The sequence below is a fragment of the Amblyomma mixtum genome, chromosome 10 (assembly GCF_055824585.1).
Source record: "Amblyomma mixtum isolate Tamu chromosome 10, ASM5582458v1, whole genome shotgun sequence".
Classification (NCBI taxonomy): domain Eukaryota; kingdom Metazoa; phylum Arthropoda; class Arachnida; order Ixodida; family Ixodidae; genus Amblyomma; species Amblyomma mixtum.
In genome coordinates this window covers 50,185,364-50,203,744 of record NC_143021.1, presented here as the reverse complement: position 1 = coordinate 50,203,744, position 18,381 = coordinate 50,185,364, and the positions used below count along the sequence as shown (strand labels likewise).

The 18,381-nt window shown below is 44.8% G+C and overlaps 1 protein-coding gene across 7 annotated transcripts in view; it reads right to left on the bottom strand.

The window, feature by feature from the left end:
* LOC149325761 (uncharacterized) overlaps positions 1-18,381 on the bottom strand; it is a 180,305-nt gene that overhangs the window by 119,606 nt on the left and 42,318 nt on the right. For 6 of the 7 annotated variants that reach the window (XM_089562498.1, XM_089562499.1, XM_089562501.1 and 3 more), the window contains exon 2: positions 6,145-6,235. In XM_089562498.1, the coding sequence (XP_089418624.1) occupies positions 6,145-6,235 (91 nt within the window). Of the gene's footprint in view, positions 1-6,144; positions 6,236-16,985; positions 17,262-18,381 lie in introns of all 7 variants that reach the window. The other variant, XM_089562504.1, reaches the window with a different exon arrangement.

Here is an 18,381-nt window from a genome sequence, read left to right as displayed (position 1 = left end):
AACGTATAAACCAATTCCCAAAAACATGCTACCTGGCTGCCATGATACGCGCCGTCAGCTGAAAGCCCAAGCACTAGATGCCACATACCTTGCCGACGAACACGCAATATACGTAGATGCTGCACGGCAAAGTGCAAACACATACGTGGCTTGTGCAACCACGCCACAATCTACTCTCGTCACCGCCGCCACAGTAGTAGCTCACTCTCCGACAGCGGCAGAAGAAACCGCCATCGCGCTGGCCATCGCTGACCCACGTACGCGCACAGTCCTAAGCGACTCCAAAAGAGCGATACAAAATTACTCGGCAGGTTTTATCTGCCACCCCGCTGCACGCATACTTCGCGGCTGCACTCCCGACCATAAGATCAACCTGGTCTGGGTACCCGCCCACGCGGGAAACTCTGGAAACGAAGGAGTCGACCGACTAGCCCGAGGACTAACCAACCGGGCGGCCGGCCTCACGGACCCAGACGCTCTTGCCGAGGCTCCCCAGACCTTTGCCGAAATTACCAACCTCTACAGACAGATGAGACGCCAGCTCCCGCCTCCACACCCCGACTTGAATCGAGCGCAAGCCACCTTGCTGCGCAGGTTGCAGACACACTCCATCCTTAGCCATTCTAGATTTTCACTCATCACAGACGGGGAATACGACCCCGTCTGTCAAAATTTTTACCAGGGTGAAATCGCCACCCAGGCACACATCCTCTGGGGTTGCACTGGAAATCCGCCCCCTCGAACCTTACTGCCAGCTCCCTCCGAAGAAGGATGGAACCAACTCCTCAGGACAGACAAGAGCCTGCAACTGGCACTCATTTCGTGGGCCCAGGAAGTCGCCCCCACCTGGGGGCCACACCAAGCCCACTTGCCCTAAATCCCGCCAATCGATGGCAATAAAGTTGTTTCTCTCTCTCTCTTTTCGCAAGTATGTACAATGTTTTTGAAACAGGACACAGGGACACAGGAAACAGGGATGTTCACGCACATCCGTCAATTCGGCAAAGCTGTACTCAAGTGCATTTAAAATTGCAGGGTCATCTGCACTCTCATGGTCCTTGACAAAGGTTTGCGGTGTTTTCTTCTTTTTGCAAGTGAGCAAAAATACGTTTGGAATATACAGTGGGCTATTTAAATTGTATTTTAAACATATATTGTATTCATGGATGCACTAAAATTATGTAGGAAATACGTTCCTGAAATTCCATGCTTGATATTCGAAATATATTCTTAAAATATGCACAAAATTACCTCATTTAAAGCATACTTTGAACACTTTTCAAATACGTGAAAAAAATATCTATGCAGTTTTAGCACCTGGTCAGTGTATTTAAAGTGTATTTTCGGAAATATGAACTTAATTCATCCAAAGTATACTTCAATTCTAAAAAAACTGGCAGTCCTTTTAAACGTATATGTATGTACTTTTAGCATCTTGTCAATGTATTAAAAGTGTACTTTCGTAAATATGAAATTAATTCATCCGGGGTATACTTCAATTCTAACAAACGGGCAGTCCTTTTAAACGTATTTGCAGCACACTCTAGCTGCTGTTGAACATTCAAGTGCTCGAAATGGCGTTTCGGGAAATGGCGTTTGCGTGTTGTCAACGTATTTGGAGTGTACTTCCGTAAATACGCAATTAATTCGTCCAAAGAATACATAAACTCTAGCAAATTGGCAGTCCGCCTTAGCATATTTGCAACACACTTCAAGCTGCCGTTGAATAACCTAATGCTCGAAATAGAGTTCCCGGAAATCGCATTATGGTGTTGGCAATGTAATTAAACTGTACTTTCGTAAATACGCAATTAATCCGTCCAAGTATACTTAAATTGTAACAAATGGGCAGTCCGCGTAAACATATTTGCATTACACTTCAAGCTACCGTGGAGCAATCTAGAGCTCGAAATGACGTTTCAGGGTACAGTGAAAACTCTCCCTTTCCTGTCGCCTTTTCGTTGCAACGCAGTATTCATAGCGCGGTAACAGCGCAGGACAAAGACGAGACCGGACGAGAACGCCTGCGTTGTTCCCGCGCTATGAATACTGTGTTGCAATGAATTAGCAACCTGTCCAAGCCTTTTCTGTTCTGAAGTCATTTCGTTTATGGTAACTTGTAGCAGGAAGGTAATCACCACTTATTTACACTGTCGTCTTTCTTGACTGCGTCTCGCAACTTTAAATATTGTAAATTCAAGCTAATGCAACTTGAATTAGAAATATTATAGCGCAAACAAAGACACGGACAAAAAAGAGAGGAAACACACACACAAGCGCTAACTGTCAACTGAATTTATTCGGCGAAAGCCGCACCTTTATAGGCCGAAGGATCGTGAGAGAAAAAATGACAAAAAAGCAAAACAAGGGTTGAGTCAGAGCCATCAAATCGCGAGCGCATGCGCGGGTAGAAAAGGACATCACACTTCCGTTTATCTTCCATCTAATCAACAAGTAGCTGCATTAAAGCAGTCAATCTCAGCCTGGAACAGAGATAAAGAATGTTCGCTGATGCACTCGCTGCCAAGTTTCTGTATGTGGTAGGCTTCTAGGCTTATCCGTGCTGTCCTGTCTTTACTTTTACCAAGAACCTTTTGTCTCCTCAAACCGGGCCACGCATGCTCCACACTTACTTACATGTGCAACAAGATGCTTGTATTTATCGCTTTTGTTTTCTAAATTTAGGGCGTGTTCCCCTAGACGGTCGTTGACACAACGTCCAGTCTGGCCTACATAAAATTTTCCACAAGACAGGGGAATGGAATAAACCACTCCAGTGGAACATCTTACAAACGGCTTCAGATGCTTTTTCAGGCACTCGCGCTTTTTTGCACTGCAAATGCGCGGACAGAGCTTTGCCAACTTGTTGGGAGCCGAGAACCAGACTGGTACTCCATGCCTGCCAGCAACTTTTTTGAGGTTGTGCGAGATTTTGTGGAGGTAGGGCACAACTTCTGGCCTAGGGGCCTTTTGAAGAGCATCAGCCGTTTTTTGTCTCGTTCCACGTTTGAACTTCTGAAGGATGGCCTCAGAGACTGCTGTCAGAACCGACCAGGGAAACCCTGCAGCCACAAGCCGGCTTATCTGATAATTAAAGCTCCGGAACATCTGATGTGGGCACGATTTTTGGAGAGAAGATTCCAAGTATAGCGACGCTATTCCTCTCTTGATAGTCTTGGAGTGCGCCGAGTCATACGGCAACAACTCCTTCTTTGCTCGTGGGTAATAGCCCCAGAAGACGTGTCCTTCACAGATTGTTAATTTAAGGTCTAGAAACTGTATATCTTGAGAAAAAACACAGCGCTTGCAGACAAAGGACCAGAACAAGAAGGACACACAACTGCGCACATCAGGACACACATCAGCGCAGTTGTGTGTCCTTCTTGTTCTGGTCCTTTGTCTGCAAGCGCTGTGTTTTTTCTCAAGATGTACCCCAACCAACTCGCCCAGCAACACACCTAAAAACTGTAAAACCGAAACTTCGGCCATTTCATGGGTAAAAGACAAACCAAGACCGTGTTTGTTAAAAGTATCTAAAACATCACCTACTGTAGAGGGGTGGGTGACGGTCTCCTGCTTTGTTTAAAGTACTAAAAAATCATCTATATATCTAAAAACTTTTAAAACTGTCCCACCCCCTCCCGCCTTGAAATTCTCATCCAGCCGCTTATCTACCTTAGCTAAAAAAATGTCGCAGAGAATAGGGGCTACACATGACCCTATGCAAATGCTGTTTCGCTGCAAAAAAGGCTGGTCGTTAAAAACAATAAAAGTAGCATTCAAGTAATACTGTAATAAGGCTAAAAAATTATCTACAGACAATCCTGCTAAGTTCTAGAATGACACGTCGCCGTTTTCCTCAATGCATTCCTTAACAGAAAGTAAAATCTGATCTTTGGGCACGGAATAAAAAAGGTCTTGAATATCTATAGAAAAACCAGAGCCAATGTCTTCATTAGACTTAATAAACTGTGCGACATCGATTGACTTTTTGGTGAGAAAGAGATCGTCCAAGACAAGGCTTTTAAGCTTCTTTAACAAGAATTGGCTGATGTTTATCTGCCACGACCCTTGCTCACTGACAATGGTCCTAAACGGAATTTCCGGTTTGTGCGTCTTAGCTGCGAAAAAAGGTGTCAGGCTGTTACCCCTGCTATTAGTGATGTCCGCGGCGAGTGAATTCAGGTTTAACCTCTTGCAAAATTCAACGAACCTTGTCTTAATCCTAACTTGCATTTTCTTAACAGGTACAAAGTTCTTGTTCACAGCTGCCTGCGCTTTCTGACTGTAAATTTCTTGGGGTAAAACAACAAACCCGCCCTCCTTATCACCTTGTACAAGCATCAATATTGGCGTACAAGCTTGTGCTCTTGAACAATGACACCACGCCATTAAAGGCACTGTCAGTACGTAAGTCAGAATGTTTTGGAGCAAACTTCCGCAGGCAGTCCACGCCTTCAAGAAGGCAGCGGTCCCAGTCTTCGTCTTTCGCCTTAAGGGCCACTTTGCGGTTCACTGCAATCAGTTCATGTGCTGGAACACCAGGTTGCAAACCATATTTGGGACCCTTGTGCAAAAGATGCAGTATTTTCTCGGGCACAGAAGCATCCCCATAACTACTACATTTCTTTTTCCTTGTGCCTCTTTCTTCTGTCCCAAACACAATAGCAACTTGTTCAAGATCCGTTTAAGGCAGTAAGCTGGGCTAGTTGGTGTTTGGATTGAGAGGACATAGTAGTAGCGCTAAAAAAACAAGGACGACAGGGTAGAGAAAGACAACACAGGCGCTAGACATCAACTGACTTTATTCTCGAGAACAACAACGAATTTATAGGCGACAATCAGGAGCATAAAACATCAACATTTGAATCGCATGCGTGATGGCACTTCCCGATACAAGAACCTCAAATTTTTAGTGCACAGATAAACATTTGGTTTGCTCACGCAGGTTTGCCTTTCCAAGTGAATGAGAAAGGCTTCCAATACTTCCCGCTCTTTCTGATCTGCACTGACATAAATCACACGTGTCTGCTCAAACAAAGGGGTTGAAAATCTTTTCTACTCAATTCCCCAGAAAGATATTTTAATCACAGTGAAGGAGAGCATTGAAACTAAAGGCACTGTAGGCTTTCAAAATGACGTAGGAATCTCTCTGGAAAATTTTTTTATCGCTTTTAGAATGTTATCTTTCTAGTACCTTTGTTAATTTTGAGGGCGAAAAAATTTGTTCAGCGCGAGGGCGTCTGCATAGGCTCTTGCATCGCCCCGGTGCTTAGCGAACTGTTTTTAGCGAGTTTGGACAAACGCATTGAAGCGCGCCTTAATGACAACAAGATTTTACGCATTTTTGGATATGTAGACGATTTTCTTGTGGTAGCAAAACGTGAAGATAACAGAAATAAGGATCTAATCCAGCACACTCTGGATCTTGCCACCTCACTGCCTCTGACTCCTATGTGAAAGGGCACCCATTGTAAATATAGAGTAAAGCCTCTGTTGTGCAGATTCTTTACCAAGCGTAGAGAGCTCATAGACAAGGTGACAGTAGAAAAGCCGCGCTCTAACCTCTGAAGGGCAGATTTTGAATTAGTTAGGATGACAACAGGTTGAGCCGGACAAGATTCTAACCTCCGTAAAGCCGCCTCAATGGCAACAGTTTCGGCCGTTGTGGAGGAAGCGACAGCAGAAATGCGTACAGACCACATACAGGCCAAAGAAGGAATATGAAAAGCCGCTGCGCTAGCTTGTTTGACCTTGTCCACAGAATCATCCGTGAAGGTTTGAAGATGGCGGACATACTCTTTTTCCAAATGTTCAAGTTCGAGCGAACGCGTTGCTGCCAAAGGAGAGCTGCGCTTTGCGCTCACATGGGGAATTGTGACCTTACAGTCGAGGGTCGGGAAAGACCACGGTGGTTTTAACCGTTTCCTTTGCCTTGGAACATTAAGGCCTAAAGAACTGAGAGTATTAAGTGCCAAGTAGGCCTTCGACTCTTATCTCTTCAAGAGCCGCAGGAGAAGGGATTGCCCAGCTACCGTCTCTCCTAGGCGGCCAAGATGCAGTAGGTTGGACTGCACTTCCTCCGGCAATGCGTCACACACATTTTTCGTCGCTGCTGCTCTCGAACAGCCAAGCAGTACTTACATCTTGCTGTGCCTCCTTGCTCGGAGCCACTTTCGTGGCCGTAGGAAGCGAGCAGCACCACGCAGGCGACCGTGGCCAGTACACGGCAGATCTGGGAAGCAAAGCACAGAGCCACCTTTTAATAAACCGACTGGAGACCTAAGGTCAGGGGTCTGATTTTCGGCTTATGACGACCCTATCATTCTTTTCAGAGCAATTCTTTTGCTTGATACACTCACATGTCCTAATAACGTTTTTGTCATGTTGCGGCCATCTAACGTTTTATTCACCTTTCAAATTCGTGTGACGTAGCTTTTTTTTCGCACAATTTGCAGGCATTCAAGTCATAATCCGTGCGGAACTTATAAATTAAAAATCATTTTGAAAACTTGTCGCTCGCAGTGGATTGCGGACAACCATTTCTAGCCCCCCTCGGAGATCCTTGTAATGAGCCATGCGCACTGACGTCTCGCGTAATTCTTGCAGTAATTCATCCGTAACTGAGTAATAACGTTCCTTGCAATATTAATTGAGAGATTCTTTATCGTTCGTTTTTTTTTTAATACACATGTAGAGCGGTAAGAATCCCGCGCGTGTCTTGAAGGTACTGCGACGCTGCCGGCGGAGAGAGAAATCCGTCTGCTAACAAACTGCTTCGTCCCAGTGGACCTCTCTTTCTATGTGTTCTGACGTAAAGCCCAGGACAGGCAACATTAGGAGAACTTCTTGCTGGGCTAGTTGGTAATTCATTGTAAACTAAAGGCGCCAAAAACCACACATACGCACAGAAGACAAGAGAAGCGGGACAGAGCGCCACTCACAACTAGTTTATTTTGCAGACCACAGATACATATATACACAACGCCAGCGCCTGCGCAAAGAACAAAATTACGCATCAATGCGATAACGAATGCTCAAAAAACTTTTTTTCCGCCTGATAGAGAGATACACAAGTTTCGCTAACACACGCACTGCCTTTTTTACAGATATAAAACGCTTCAATCAGTTCTCCGGCTTTAATATTGCTGCTTCTGGCAAGGATCCGCACGGATGAAAAGCATGGCTCACAAGAGCGTGAAGGGCAAGATCTTATATGTTTCGGCAAATTTGGGCCCTCTTTATTTTTTTCTACGTTTCGTTCATGTTCCCTGATTCGCTCATTAACGCAGCGCCCTGTTTGTCCTATATAGGAACGACCGCACGAGACGGGAATATCATAAACAACCCCTTCGGAACATTTCATGAAAGGTCGCCCATGCTTAGTTGCAGTGAGGCCCAAAAGAGGGCAAGCGAGCAGCTCGGCTCTAGCGCACAGTCGCCCGGATCCCCTGGCTTGTGCAGCAATCTGTCATCGACATCAGGCTGCTGTTCACGCGATAAGTATCCTGGCTTCGAGTTGTGGACACGTGCAACACTCGCGAAATCTTTGCGTATGTGCGAAAAAAAGAGCTCAGGAACTGCATCCAGGCGAGCCTTTTCAAGGCAACATGGGTTTCGCATGGAGCCGGGGGTGCCATGGCCATAGCCTGTTTTGCGACCGCAAATACATCGCGCGCAGTTTGTGGGAAGAGCTTTTAGGATCCGGCCAGAGTGAGTTTTGCGGCTCATAACAGACGAGCACAACAACCACAAAGGAGCTAAAAATTTATGGCTGCGGGCTCGCACACTGCGCACGATTTCAAATAAGAGAGCTTTGAACACTGATTTTCTCTTTCACTCCGCAACGTCGCCAGATCCCTTCTTTGATTTCTGTATCGTGCGCGTTCTTTCAGCTCAAAAAGGAACCGGAAATAGGATGATGTATCCTGCACGTGTGACCAGTCTGCACACATTAATAACATATGCATGAACTCAGTCGTAAGCCTACTTAACAGCTTTCCACCTTAGCAGATAAGATGGCTTTATTGGTGAAGCAAGAGCTATGCCGCCTATGAGAACCACTACTACGGTCTCTTGAGGTTCCTTCACGCAACTATGGGTTGAGCCATCCCAGACGAAAATGGGTATCGGCCGACTTTCCTGAAGGATACCCATTTCAGTTGAAAAAGCACTGTTTCCAGAAGGAGGGGTATTTTCCAGCTGGAAGTAGTACACAATCTACCTGGAACTACTCCAGCTTGCAATCTTCCAGGTGGAAGCCAGAACAGTGCATGATTGTACAGTTCTTCTCACGATTTCCGGCTCAATGACCGAGCTGGAAACCGGTATCATTCCAGCAATAATTGTAGGCTTCCACCTGGTGAGCTATTATTTCCAGTTCAAATTATACAGCTGGATTTGTAAGCTTTTTTCTGACATGCGATCGCTTGCAGCACACGCTGGCATTGATTCAGAAGCTGTGGCTCTTCCTAGAGAGAAGAGGATTCATGAAATTTAGAAACAGCCTCTACGGCCTCCTTTGGCTGCGCCTAGGGCACAGCCAGCACCGGCAAGCAGTGCTATTCTTGCCGAGATCCGAGTAAGCGCTCGTTCCTTCGCTCCTTAAGCATAAGCGTACAAGTGGTGACTTAGGACGAACCCAATGACATAGCCGGGCGACTCCTCCACAGAACGGGACTTGCGCCCGCAGACGTCGCGTCGCTGCGGCTTCGCCTACCTCCTTTCTGGCCTCAGAACCCGCAAGTCTCGTTTTTGCAGATCGAAGCGCAGTCCATCGCATCACCTCGGAGACTACGCGCTATTACGAGCTTGTCTCCACGTTCCCTCCTGATATGGCCTGCAAGCTCTCGGATCTTATCTCCCAACCAATGGGAGATACACCTTATCAGCAGACCAAGGTGCTGGAGAAACTCATGCCGTCGGATCATGCCCGCCTCCAGCAGCTCCTTACCGCGGAGGACCACGGACCATTAACTTTGGCAGCAGCGGCAGCGGCAAGCAGTTCAACGCTTTAAGCCCGCACTTCTGTGATATTCAATTCAATTCAATTCAATTCTTTTTATTATCATTTCTTCAGCACAGTACATAACATCACTGTCTGGATCCTTAGCCAAAGGCTAGTTATGGATCCATGCAATAAAAGCAAAGAGATTAGTGAGGACAAATGCTTTCTATTGCATGCCAAAATAATACACATAAGAATGGTGGAAAAATGCAAAGCGTACAAGCAAGATAGTTCACATTACAGAAATACAAGAGGGCTCACTACAAAAAAAATGGAAGAGTGTGCAAAAAAACATGAAGGCAGGAACAGCATTCTTTATACAAAATAAACGCAGTTGCCTTAGAAGTGATTATTCAATGACATATGAATGGTAAACCCAACATAGACACTACAGAGAATAATAAGAGACAATCACAAAGCGATTGCATTGTAAATCAGGTAATTATTTGTGACAGAAAAAAGGTCTTCAGTGAAATATAAGGATTAGACGTTGCAAAGACTGCACAGGGGATTTTATTCCAAGTTTTTACCCCTTGATACTCGAAGCGGCGCTGGCCATAGTCATTGCGAGATGTAGGAACCAGAAATCTTCCCTGTGCTGCTGAACGGCTGTTAGTTGGGGCTCTATGGAATGTGTTCAAAGGAAAGGGGGAGGTGCCGGAGAGGACTCTTAGTACGAGTAGTGCAACGCGAAAATCTCGAAGCTGCAATGCCGGCATTATTTGGAGTCTAAAAAACAAAGGGCGAGAAGGCGTATACGGTGTTGTGCAAGTCATTATTCTCAGTGCCCGCTTCTGCAGGCGTAAAACAGGTTCAATGTAAGTGATGTAAGTGAACCCCCATGATTCTATACAGTAAGTTAATTGGGACTGGAAAAAGCTAAAGTATATTGTTTTTAGTGTGTGTATTTCGAAATGTCGCCGAGCTTTGGCCAGAACGAAACATGCATAAGATAGTTTGCTGCGCAATTTTTCGATATGCGGTTTCCAGTTTAATGCAGCGTCTAAGGTTACACCCAAGTACTGAATAGTTTTAACTTCTTCAATTTCTTTATCTCCTATCGATATTGCGGAGCAGGTATTCTGGTATTTTTTATAAGGGGATGCAAATATAACATATTTAGTCTTGCCTATGTTCAAAGTGAGTCTATTTGTTAAAAACCATTTATTGACTCTCTGAAGTTCTGAGTTTAAAATATGCTTGGCTGTTTCAACGGAGTCAGCGGTACCAACAATGAGGTATCGTCGGCGTACATAATGGCACGGGTATTTATTAGGCAATCGGGTAAGTTGTTTATGTAGAGTGTAAAAAGTATAGGCCCCAGTACTGAGCCCTGCGGAACACCTACGGAAATAGAACGCGAACTTGACGCGTGTTCGCCAATAATAACACACTGCCGTCGCCCAGTTAAATAGCTTCTAAAGAAATCGAGTGATACACCTCTGAACCCATATCTTTCTAGTTTCTTGCATAAAATATCGAGATCCACAGTGTCCAATGCCTTCTTAATATCCAGGAATACACCAACAGAAATATTCTTATTATTGAGTGCTTCATTGATTGAGTCAGTTATAGAAAGCACAGCCGTGGTGGTCGATCTAAATTTCTGAAAACCATGTTGGGACGTTGACAGAATTGCATTTTTGGTCAGGAATTGCGTAATTCTTTTAGCCAATAGTTTTTCGAAGAGAGTGTTGATACAGCTAAGGATTGAGATCGGCCTATAGTTTCCGAGTTCATTAGGATTCCCACTTTTGTAGATAGGGACTACCTTGGCGAGCTTCAAAATATCAGGATAGATGCCGGACAGAAATGCTTTATTAAATAAAGAGGCTAAGGTGGCAGCTAGGACGCCACTGTTGTTTTTAATTATGGAAACTGGAATACCATCGAGACCCGTGGCCTTAGTGGCAAGTGCACTCATTACTTCGTCACTGCTTATTTCTATAAAACCGAAGGTCTTTTCAAGATACTCAGGCAGAGAAGGTTCGTCTTTGAGACCCATACTTAAACGTAAATCAGCACCCACTGAGCAGAAATGATCGTTAAACTGATCTGATAGCAGGTGTTTATCTGCGGAAAGGGCCAGGTCAGGAAGTATTCGGTTTGATGAAGTAGGCAGAATTATCGAGTTCACTGTAGCCCAGAGTTTCTTAGAATTGCCGGCGCATGCGTTTATTTGGTTACTAAAATATAGCTTCTTCTGTACACGCATGGTAGCAACAGCTTTATTTCTATGAATCTTATACTGAGCACTATAATATGCGTTCCCTCTGTTTTGTTTCATTTTGGTGTGCCAGTGATCGCGCTTTTTTATCATGTTTAGCACAGCGGCTGTCATCCAAGGGCACACTGGATGTGTATAGTACGTTTTTTTCTGCGTAAAACTACAATCATTTATCACAGCTTTAATTCTATCGACAAGGCTGCAGCAGTGTTCATTGGCATTCATATCGGCGAGGTCTGCAAAGCTCATTTCAGAGAGCCTGAGTGCGCATTTTTGATAGCCAATTTTCTTCCTATGTTCGCACGTGCTGTCAGAAGTTCTACGGCTATCTCTATCGTCTACGCGGTATAAGAAGGCATTCGCGAAGTGATCTGCCACTGCTGTATCATATGCCCCAGCCAAATAACTAGGTGGCCCCAAAGTGATTTTTGCTGCTTTTGCATCAATGTGTCTCTTGTTGTCTGGAGATGTGGAGCTGAATCCTGGCCCTGATACCAAGGCAATTTTGAAAGAGTTATGTGATGGCCAAAAGGCAATTCAGGCCGAACTAGTCGATTTGGGCAAACGACTTCTAGAGGTTGAAAACAGCTTAAAGGCTGTCAAAGACCAAGCTCGTTGTATTGAACAGCTGACAAAGACAGTGAATTACCTTGATGACACCGTACAGAAACAAAATGCAAAAATAATTGCTTTAGAAGATAGAAGCAGAAGAAATAATCTAATGGTGTTTGGAATTAAAGAAAGCGATGAAGAAACTATTGAGGAGCTCAAAACCAAAGTTATTGCAGATGTCTTTTTAGATAAATTAGGCGTCACAGTGGAAACTGTGGAAAGAATCCACAGAATCGGAGGGGAACAAACGAAGAAGCCCCGACCGGTTATTCTAAAGCTGTACGACTATCGGGAAAAGCAAGAGCTCTACAGGAACTGTAAGAAACTAAAAGGAACTGGTATTTCCATTGGCGACAACTTTTGCAAAGAAACACAACATAAACGCAAACAGCTGTGGGATTCTGCCAAGAAAGATCGAGACGAAGGACAAAAAGTGCGACTTGAATATGATAAACTGGTTATAAACGGCGATGTTTTCTTCTGGGATGAGTGCAATGAGTGCCGAGTTAAAATTCGTGGTACCAGAAAACGTCCACCTGTGAGGGAACAGGAATGAATTCAGGCAAACCAGCAATTAACGTCCTTTCGACTAATAAATCTGAACGCCAGGAGCCTGGTCAATAAAACTGGTGATTTAGAGTACTTATTAGTTAATTATGATCCACACGTAGTTACCGTCAGTGAAACCTGGTTACGCCCGGAAATAGCAGATAGCGAGCTGGTACCTCCAGGCTACAGCATAGTTCGTAACGACCGGGAAACTCGAGGCGGGGGCGTCGCAATAATCATAAAAGAAGGCATTCAATTCACACCCGTCCACGGTATCCCAGATCACGAAAGTGTTTGGTGCCAGATAAATTTAGATAAAACTTCTTATCTTGTAGCAGCGCTCTATAGGCCTCCAAATGCACCAGTTTCGTACATAGAAAAATTGCAGTGTTACCTAGAACACGTGAAGCCGAGAAAGCATAAGCTGATCCTTTCCGGAGATTTTAATCTAGCAGGCATTGACTGGAATACTTTGACAAATAACTCAAGAGAAACCGAAAGCAGTGACTTGCTCCTGGATATTGCCTTTAACAACGACTTAACACAGGTGGTGACTGAGAATACACGTGTAGCAGGCACTGTTAAATCAACGTTGGACTTGGTGTTCCTAGACGGGCGGATCGACAACTATGAAGTAAATGTCGATGAAGGTGTGTCCGATCACAAACTTGTTTTTATACAGATAAATGCGCAGCCTGGATTTGAAAGGCTAAAAGAGAGAGTCGTTCATGTACCTGATTTTGATAAAGCGGATGATACCAGTATTATCGACCACCTATCTTTTTCTTTGGACAGTTTTAAAGAAGAAGGTGACGTCAATACCATGTGGTTAAGATTCAAGGACATAGTTTTCCACTGTGTTAGCTCATACATTCCAACAAAACGAAAGAAAAGAAACAAACATAATCCGTGGATTTCGCGTGATATCATCCAATTAAAACGAAGAATTAATCGACAAAGAAAGAAAGTGTCAAAAAATTATAGCTTAATCTCTCACTTATCAAGCCTTTTACGAAAAATGCTGAGAGAAGCCAAAACAAAGTATTATGATGTGACATTAACTAATTACATGAAATCTTCTCCACATCGATTTTGGCGTCACTTGTCCCAGCGGGATAACAACTCATATAGCATTGTTATCGGCGATCAGGTGATTACCGATTCTTCTGTGATTGCGACCGCTCATAATAAGTTTTTTCAGTCTGTGTTTACCACCCCAGCAACAAACACTGTGTCATCGAATTTGTCGTCACAAATACAAGAATCAACAATGCCCGATATTGAGCTCACTTATGAAGGCGTGTTATCTCTTGTACTAAATATAAACGTAAAAAAGTCTGTTGGACCGGACAGCATACCAAACACCTTTTTACGCAGGTATGCGGAATGGGTAACCCATTATCTGATTATTATATTCAAAACCTCACTCGAACAGAAACAGATCCCAAATGACTGGCTTACCGCTAAAGTGATCCCAGTACACAAAACTGGGAACCGGCAGACAGTTGAAAATTACAGGCCAATCTCTTTAACTTGCGTTTGTTGCAAACTTCTAGAGCACATAATATCAAAGGCAATCTATACACATCTTGAATCAACAAAAGCTTTTTTTTCAAATCAGCATGGTTTTCGGCAACAGTTGTCTACTGTAACACAACTAGTAGAGACCGTTAATGACTTCGCGAAGGCTCTGAACGACAAGCAACAAATCGATGCAATATGCCTTGACCTTTCGAAGGCTTTTGACAGGGTCCAACATAGTGATTTAATTAACAAATTACTATTAATGGGCATTAATCATAAAATCGTGCACTGGATATCAGCTTATCTAAGCGGAAGAACTCAATTTGTCGAAATCAATGGTAGTAAATCAGAATTATTAAACGTAACCTCCGGTGTACCTCAGGGGTCCGTCTTGGGTCCCGTTTTATTTTTAATCTATATTAACGACATTGCTTCCCATATTGATAAAGATGTAACAGTGAGACTTTTCGCTGACGACTGCCTGCTCTACTGTTGTATAAATAATACAGATAATCAAAAAGCGCTTAATGATGCTCTCGTAGCTGTCGAAAAATGGTGCCAATGCTGGAAAATGAAAATCAACGAAGAGAAAACAGTAGTTTTACGCGTCACGAACAGGACAAAACATGTCCATGAGTACTGTTATACGCTAGGATCTACCGCACTTACCACAGTGGAAACACTTAAATACCTGGGAGTCCTCATTTCTAGAGATCTAAGCTGGAAAAATCATGTACTAAAAATCTGTTCAGCCGCTGAAAAGAAACTCTGGTTTTTGCGCCGAAGATTGAAACTGGCCTCACAGTCTGCCAAGCTAGCTGCCTATTTAACTTATGTACGACCAACATTAGAATATGCCTGCATTATATGGGATCCTGTAGAAAGTGGCTTGATAAAAAAACTTGAAAGTGTGCAAAGAAGAGCAGCTCGATTCATACTGTCCAGATATGCACGTACTGATTCTGTAACAGAGTTGTTGTGTGTTCTCAATTTACCACCTCTAGCCGAACGTCGCCGAGTAACCAGACTAAAATTTTTATTTCAGCTCTCAAGAAATTCTTTCAATATCAATAGCTCCCATTACTTGGTCCCAAAACAACTTACACATCTCAGAGCAAGCAATGAATACTGTTACCAAACCCCGAACCCACGCATTAATGTGTATGCTAATTCTTATTTTCCGAAGACGATAGCAGAATGGAATAACTTACCAGCATCTCTCTTACAGTCCAGTACATTAACAACTTTCGAAAAAGCTATCTCAACTTCGCACTAAAAAGTTTTTTTCTTCTTTTTGTGTGTGTGTGTGTGTGTCATACGCCTAATCAACTCACCTAAGGTGAAGGCCGGGAATGTAGAAATTTTTGTTGTTATTTTTTCCTTTTCTGTGTGAAATAACTGTTTTTCAAGTTAATATTTATTAACACTGCTTCTGTATAAAAAGTGAAAAATTACGCGGTAAGAAATGATTGTATAGATGAAGATTCACTTTGTATTTTTGTATAATCGTCGAAACCTTTTTGCTTTCCAAGTGTCACGCCCCACCACTGTAACGGCCTCACGGCCAACAGTATTTTCAAATAATAATAATAATAATTGCATAGCACATGGTCGAGGCATGTCGAGCTGGAACCTGCGATTCGGGTCGGAGTAGAGATAAGATTCGTAAATCCATATGAAAATAACAGGTCAGTGTATTCACTGTGGTTGGCACCTAAAGTATCAATATTAGTATCGCCGACGATGATTGCTTTTTTGTTCATATCGGTTACGTGTATAAAAACAGATTCAAGATCATTCACAAACTTACTGCGATCTGCGTGGGGGGCTCTATAAACAACACCAACCATGACACCTTCAAGTTCAACAAATAGAAATTCCGAACTGCTACTGACGGATGCGTTAAGAAACGGACATTCGCAGTCTACAAGGGTCTTTTTAATGTACAAACCTACCCCTCCTCCTCGATTGTTCGAAATGCGGGGACGGGACAGAAATACATAATTGGGAATGTTATAGCTTTCACCGGGCATCAGCCAGGTTTTCGTAATGGCTATAACATCGTAAATAAAGCTGTGCTCTACTAGAAACGTACAAAGGCCGTCAAAATTTCTAGCTGTGCTCCTTACATTGCAATGCAGTATGGTGCGTGATTCATTTAACGTGAAAAATTTATGAGTGGTTCGTACAGTCAGCATTTTGAATGAACTAGACTATAAGGCCGAGGTCGGCCTCTGTAGAAATTCGGATCACGTCCGAGTTGTCTGCTTTTCGCGCCAAGATCCGCCCACGAGATACCCATGCATACTTTCAGTTGTGAAGTTTCTTCGCTGCTATAGCCCTAGCAAGCAACACTTTATACTCTGGGCAAAGATGTTCGTTTACGAACACGGATGTTGATCCAGAAATGGGAAGGTCCGATGTGATTAAGCGAGTTTTTTTTTGCCGATTCGAGCAGTTTATCACGGGCATCACTTGACCTGAACTTAACGATGATATTCGATTTGTTCCTGTCTTTTGTTGGCACTCGATGACCGAGGTCAATATCGTTCACCGTTATTTCTGCTCCAACTTTCCTGGCAAGAGCGGAGACAATGCCTGTCAGTGACTAGCTGTCAGTAGTAGGGATGCCTTTTAACTCAAGGTTATTTCTGCGACTGTACTGCTGAAGTTCAGTTAGCTCTGTTCTAGTACGCTGCAGCTGTTTCGAAAGTTCACTGCTTTCATGCATTAGATAATTCTGCTCTTCCTTAAGCTCGCTTATCTCCTGACGAGCCTCGGCCAGTTCTTTCTTAAATTCTTCAAAACTTTCATTCATAAATTCGACTGATCCCCGCAGGGTGCCAAGCTCATGGTTCAGGTTCTTTCCCAAGGCTTCCAACTTGCTATTAAGCTTCACAAGAAAACTTCCAACTTCTTTCACAGTAGTTGGAGCCTTGTCGAATAGCTTTTCTCTCTTTTCTTTCGTGTTAGACGGGGTACCGGACCCTTCATCATCACTCATTGCTTTAGGACGACCCAGGCACAAACTACAAAATGTGTGTACAAGTAAAGAGCATTACAGACCTGTAATACGAAAAGTAGGATGAGCGCCGGGCCGATGCGTTCGTGCCTGAATCGTCCTCAGCAATGGTTCGTCCAGGGCCAGGAGTTCAGCTTTTATACGCCCCGCTGCATCAGTGCGCCACAGTCGGAGAGCTGGAGTATGCGCACATGCGCCGACGCAGTAACCACTGGGCCCGGTGTGACGAAGTTAGTAGAAGCCAGCAAGTTGCGTTGGCAATCGTTGGCACGTGTTGGCGAACCGGGAAGACGCGACGGTGATCCAGACAGCCGGGCCAACTGTAATACGAAAAGTAGGATGAGCGTCGGGCCGATGCGTTCGTGCCTGCATCGTCCTCAGCAATGGTTCGTCCAGGGCCAGGAGTTCAGCTTTTATACGCCCCGCAGCATAAGTGCGCCACAGTCGGAGAGCTGGAGTATGCGCACATGCGGCGACGCAGTAACCACTGGGCCCGGGGTGACTAAGTTAGTAGAAGCCAGCAAGTTGCGTTGGCAATCGTTGGCACGTGTTGGAGCACCGGGAAGCCGCGACGGTGATCCAGACAGCCGGGCCAACTGTAATACGAAAAGTAGGATGAGCGCCGGGCCGATGCGTTCGTGCCTGAATCGTCCTCAGCAATGGTTCGTCCAGGGCCAGGAGTTCAGCTTTTGTACGCCCCGCTGCATCAGTGCGCCACAGTCGGAGAGCTGGAGTATGCGCACATGCGCCGACGCAGTAACCACTGGGCCCGGTGTGACGAAGTTAGTAGAAGCCAGCAAGTTGCGTTGGCAATCGTTAGCACGTGTTGGCGAACCGGGAAGCCGCGACGGTGATCCAGACAGCCGGGCCAACTGTAATACGAAAAGTAGGATGAGCGTCGGGCCGATGCGTTCGTGCCTGCATCGTCCTCAGCAATGGTTCGTCCAGGGCCAGGAGTTCAGCTTTTATACGCCCCGCTGCATCAGTGCGCCACAGTCGGAGAGCTTTGAGTATGCGCACATGCGCCGACGCAGTAACCACTGGGCCCGGTGTGACGAAGTTAGTAGAAGCCAGCAAGTTGCGTTGGCAATCGTTGGCACGTGTTGGCGATGGCTGGGCCCGGTGTGACGAAGTTAGTAGAAGCCAGCAAGTTGCGTTGGCAATCGTTGGCACGTGTTGGCGATGGCTGGGCCCGGTGTGACGAAGTTAGTAGAAGCCAGCAAGTTGCGTTGGCAATCGTTGGCACGTGTTGGCGATGGCTGGGCCCGGTGTGACGAAGTTAGTAGTAGCCAGCAAGTTGCGTTGGCAATCGTTGGCAGGTGTTGGCGAACCGGGAAGCCGCGACGGTGATCCACACAGCTGGGCCAGCTGTAATACGAAAAGTAGGATGAGCGTCGGGCCGATGCGTTCGTGCCTCAATCGTCCTCAGCACTGGTTCGT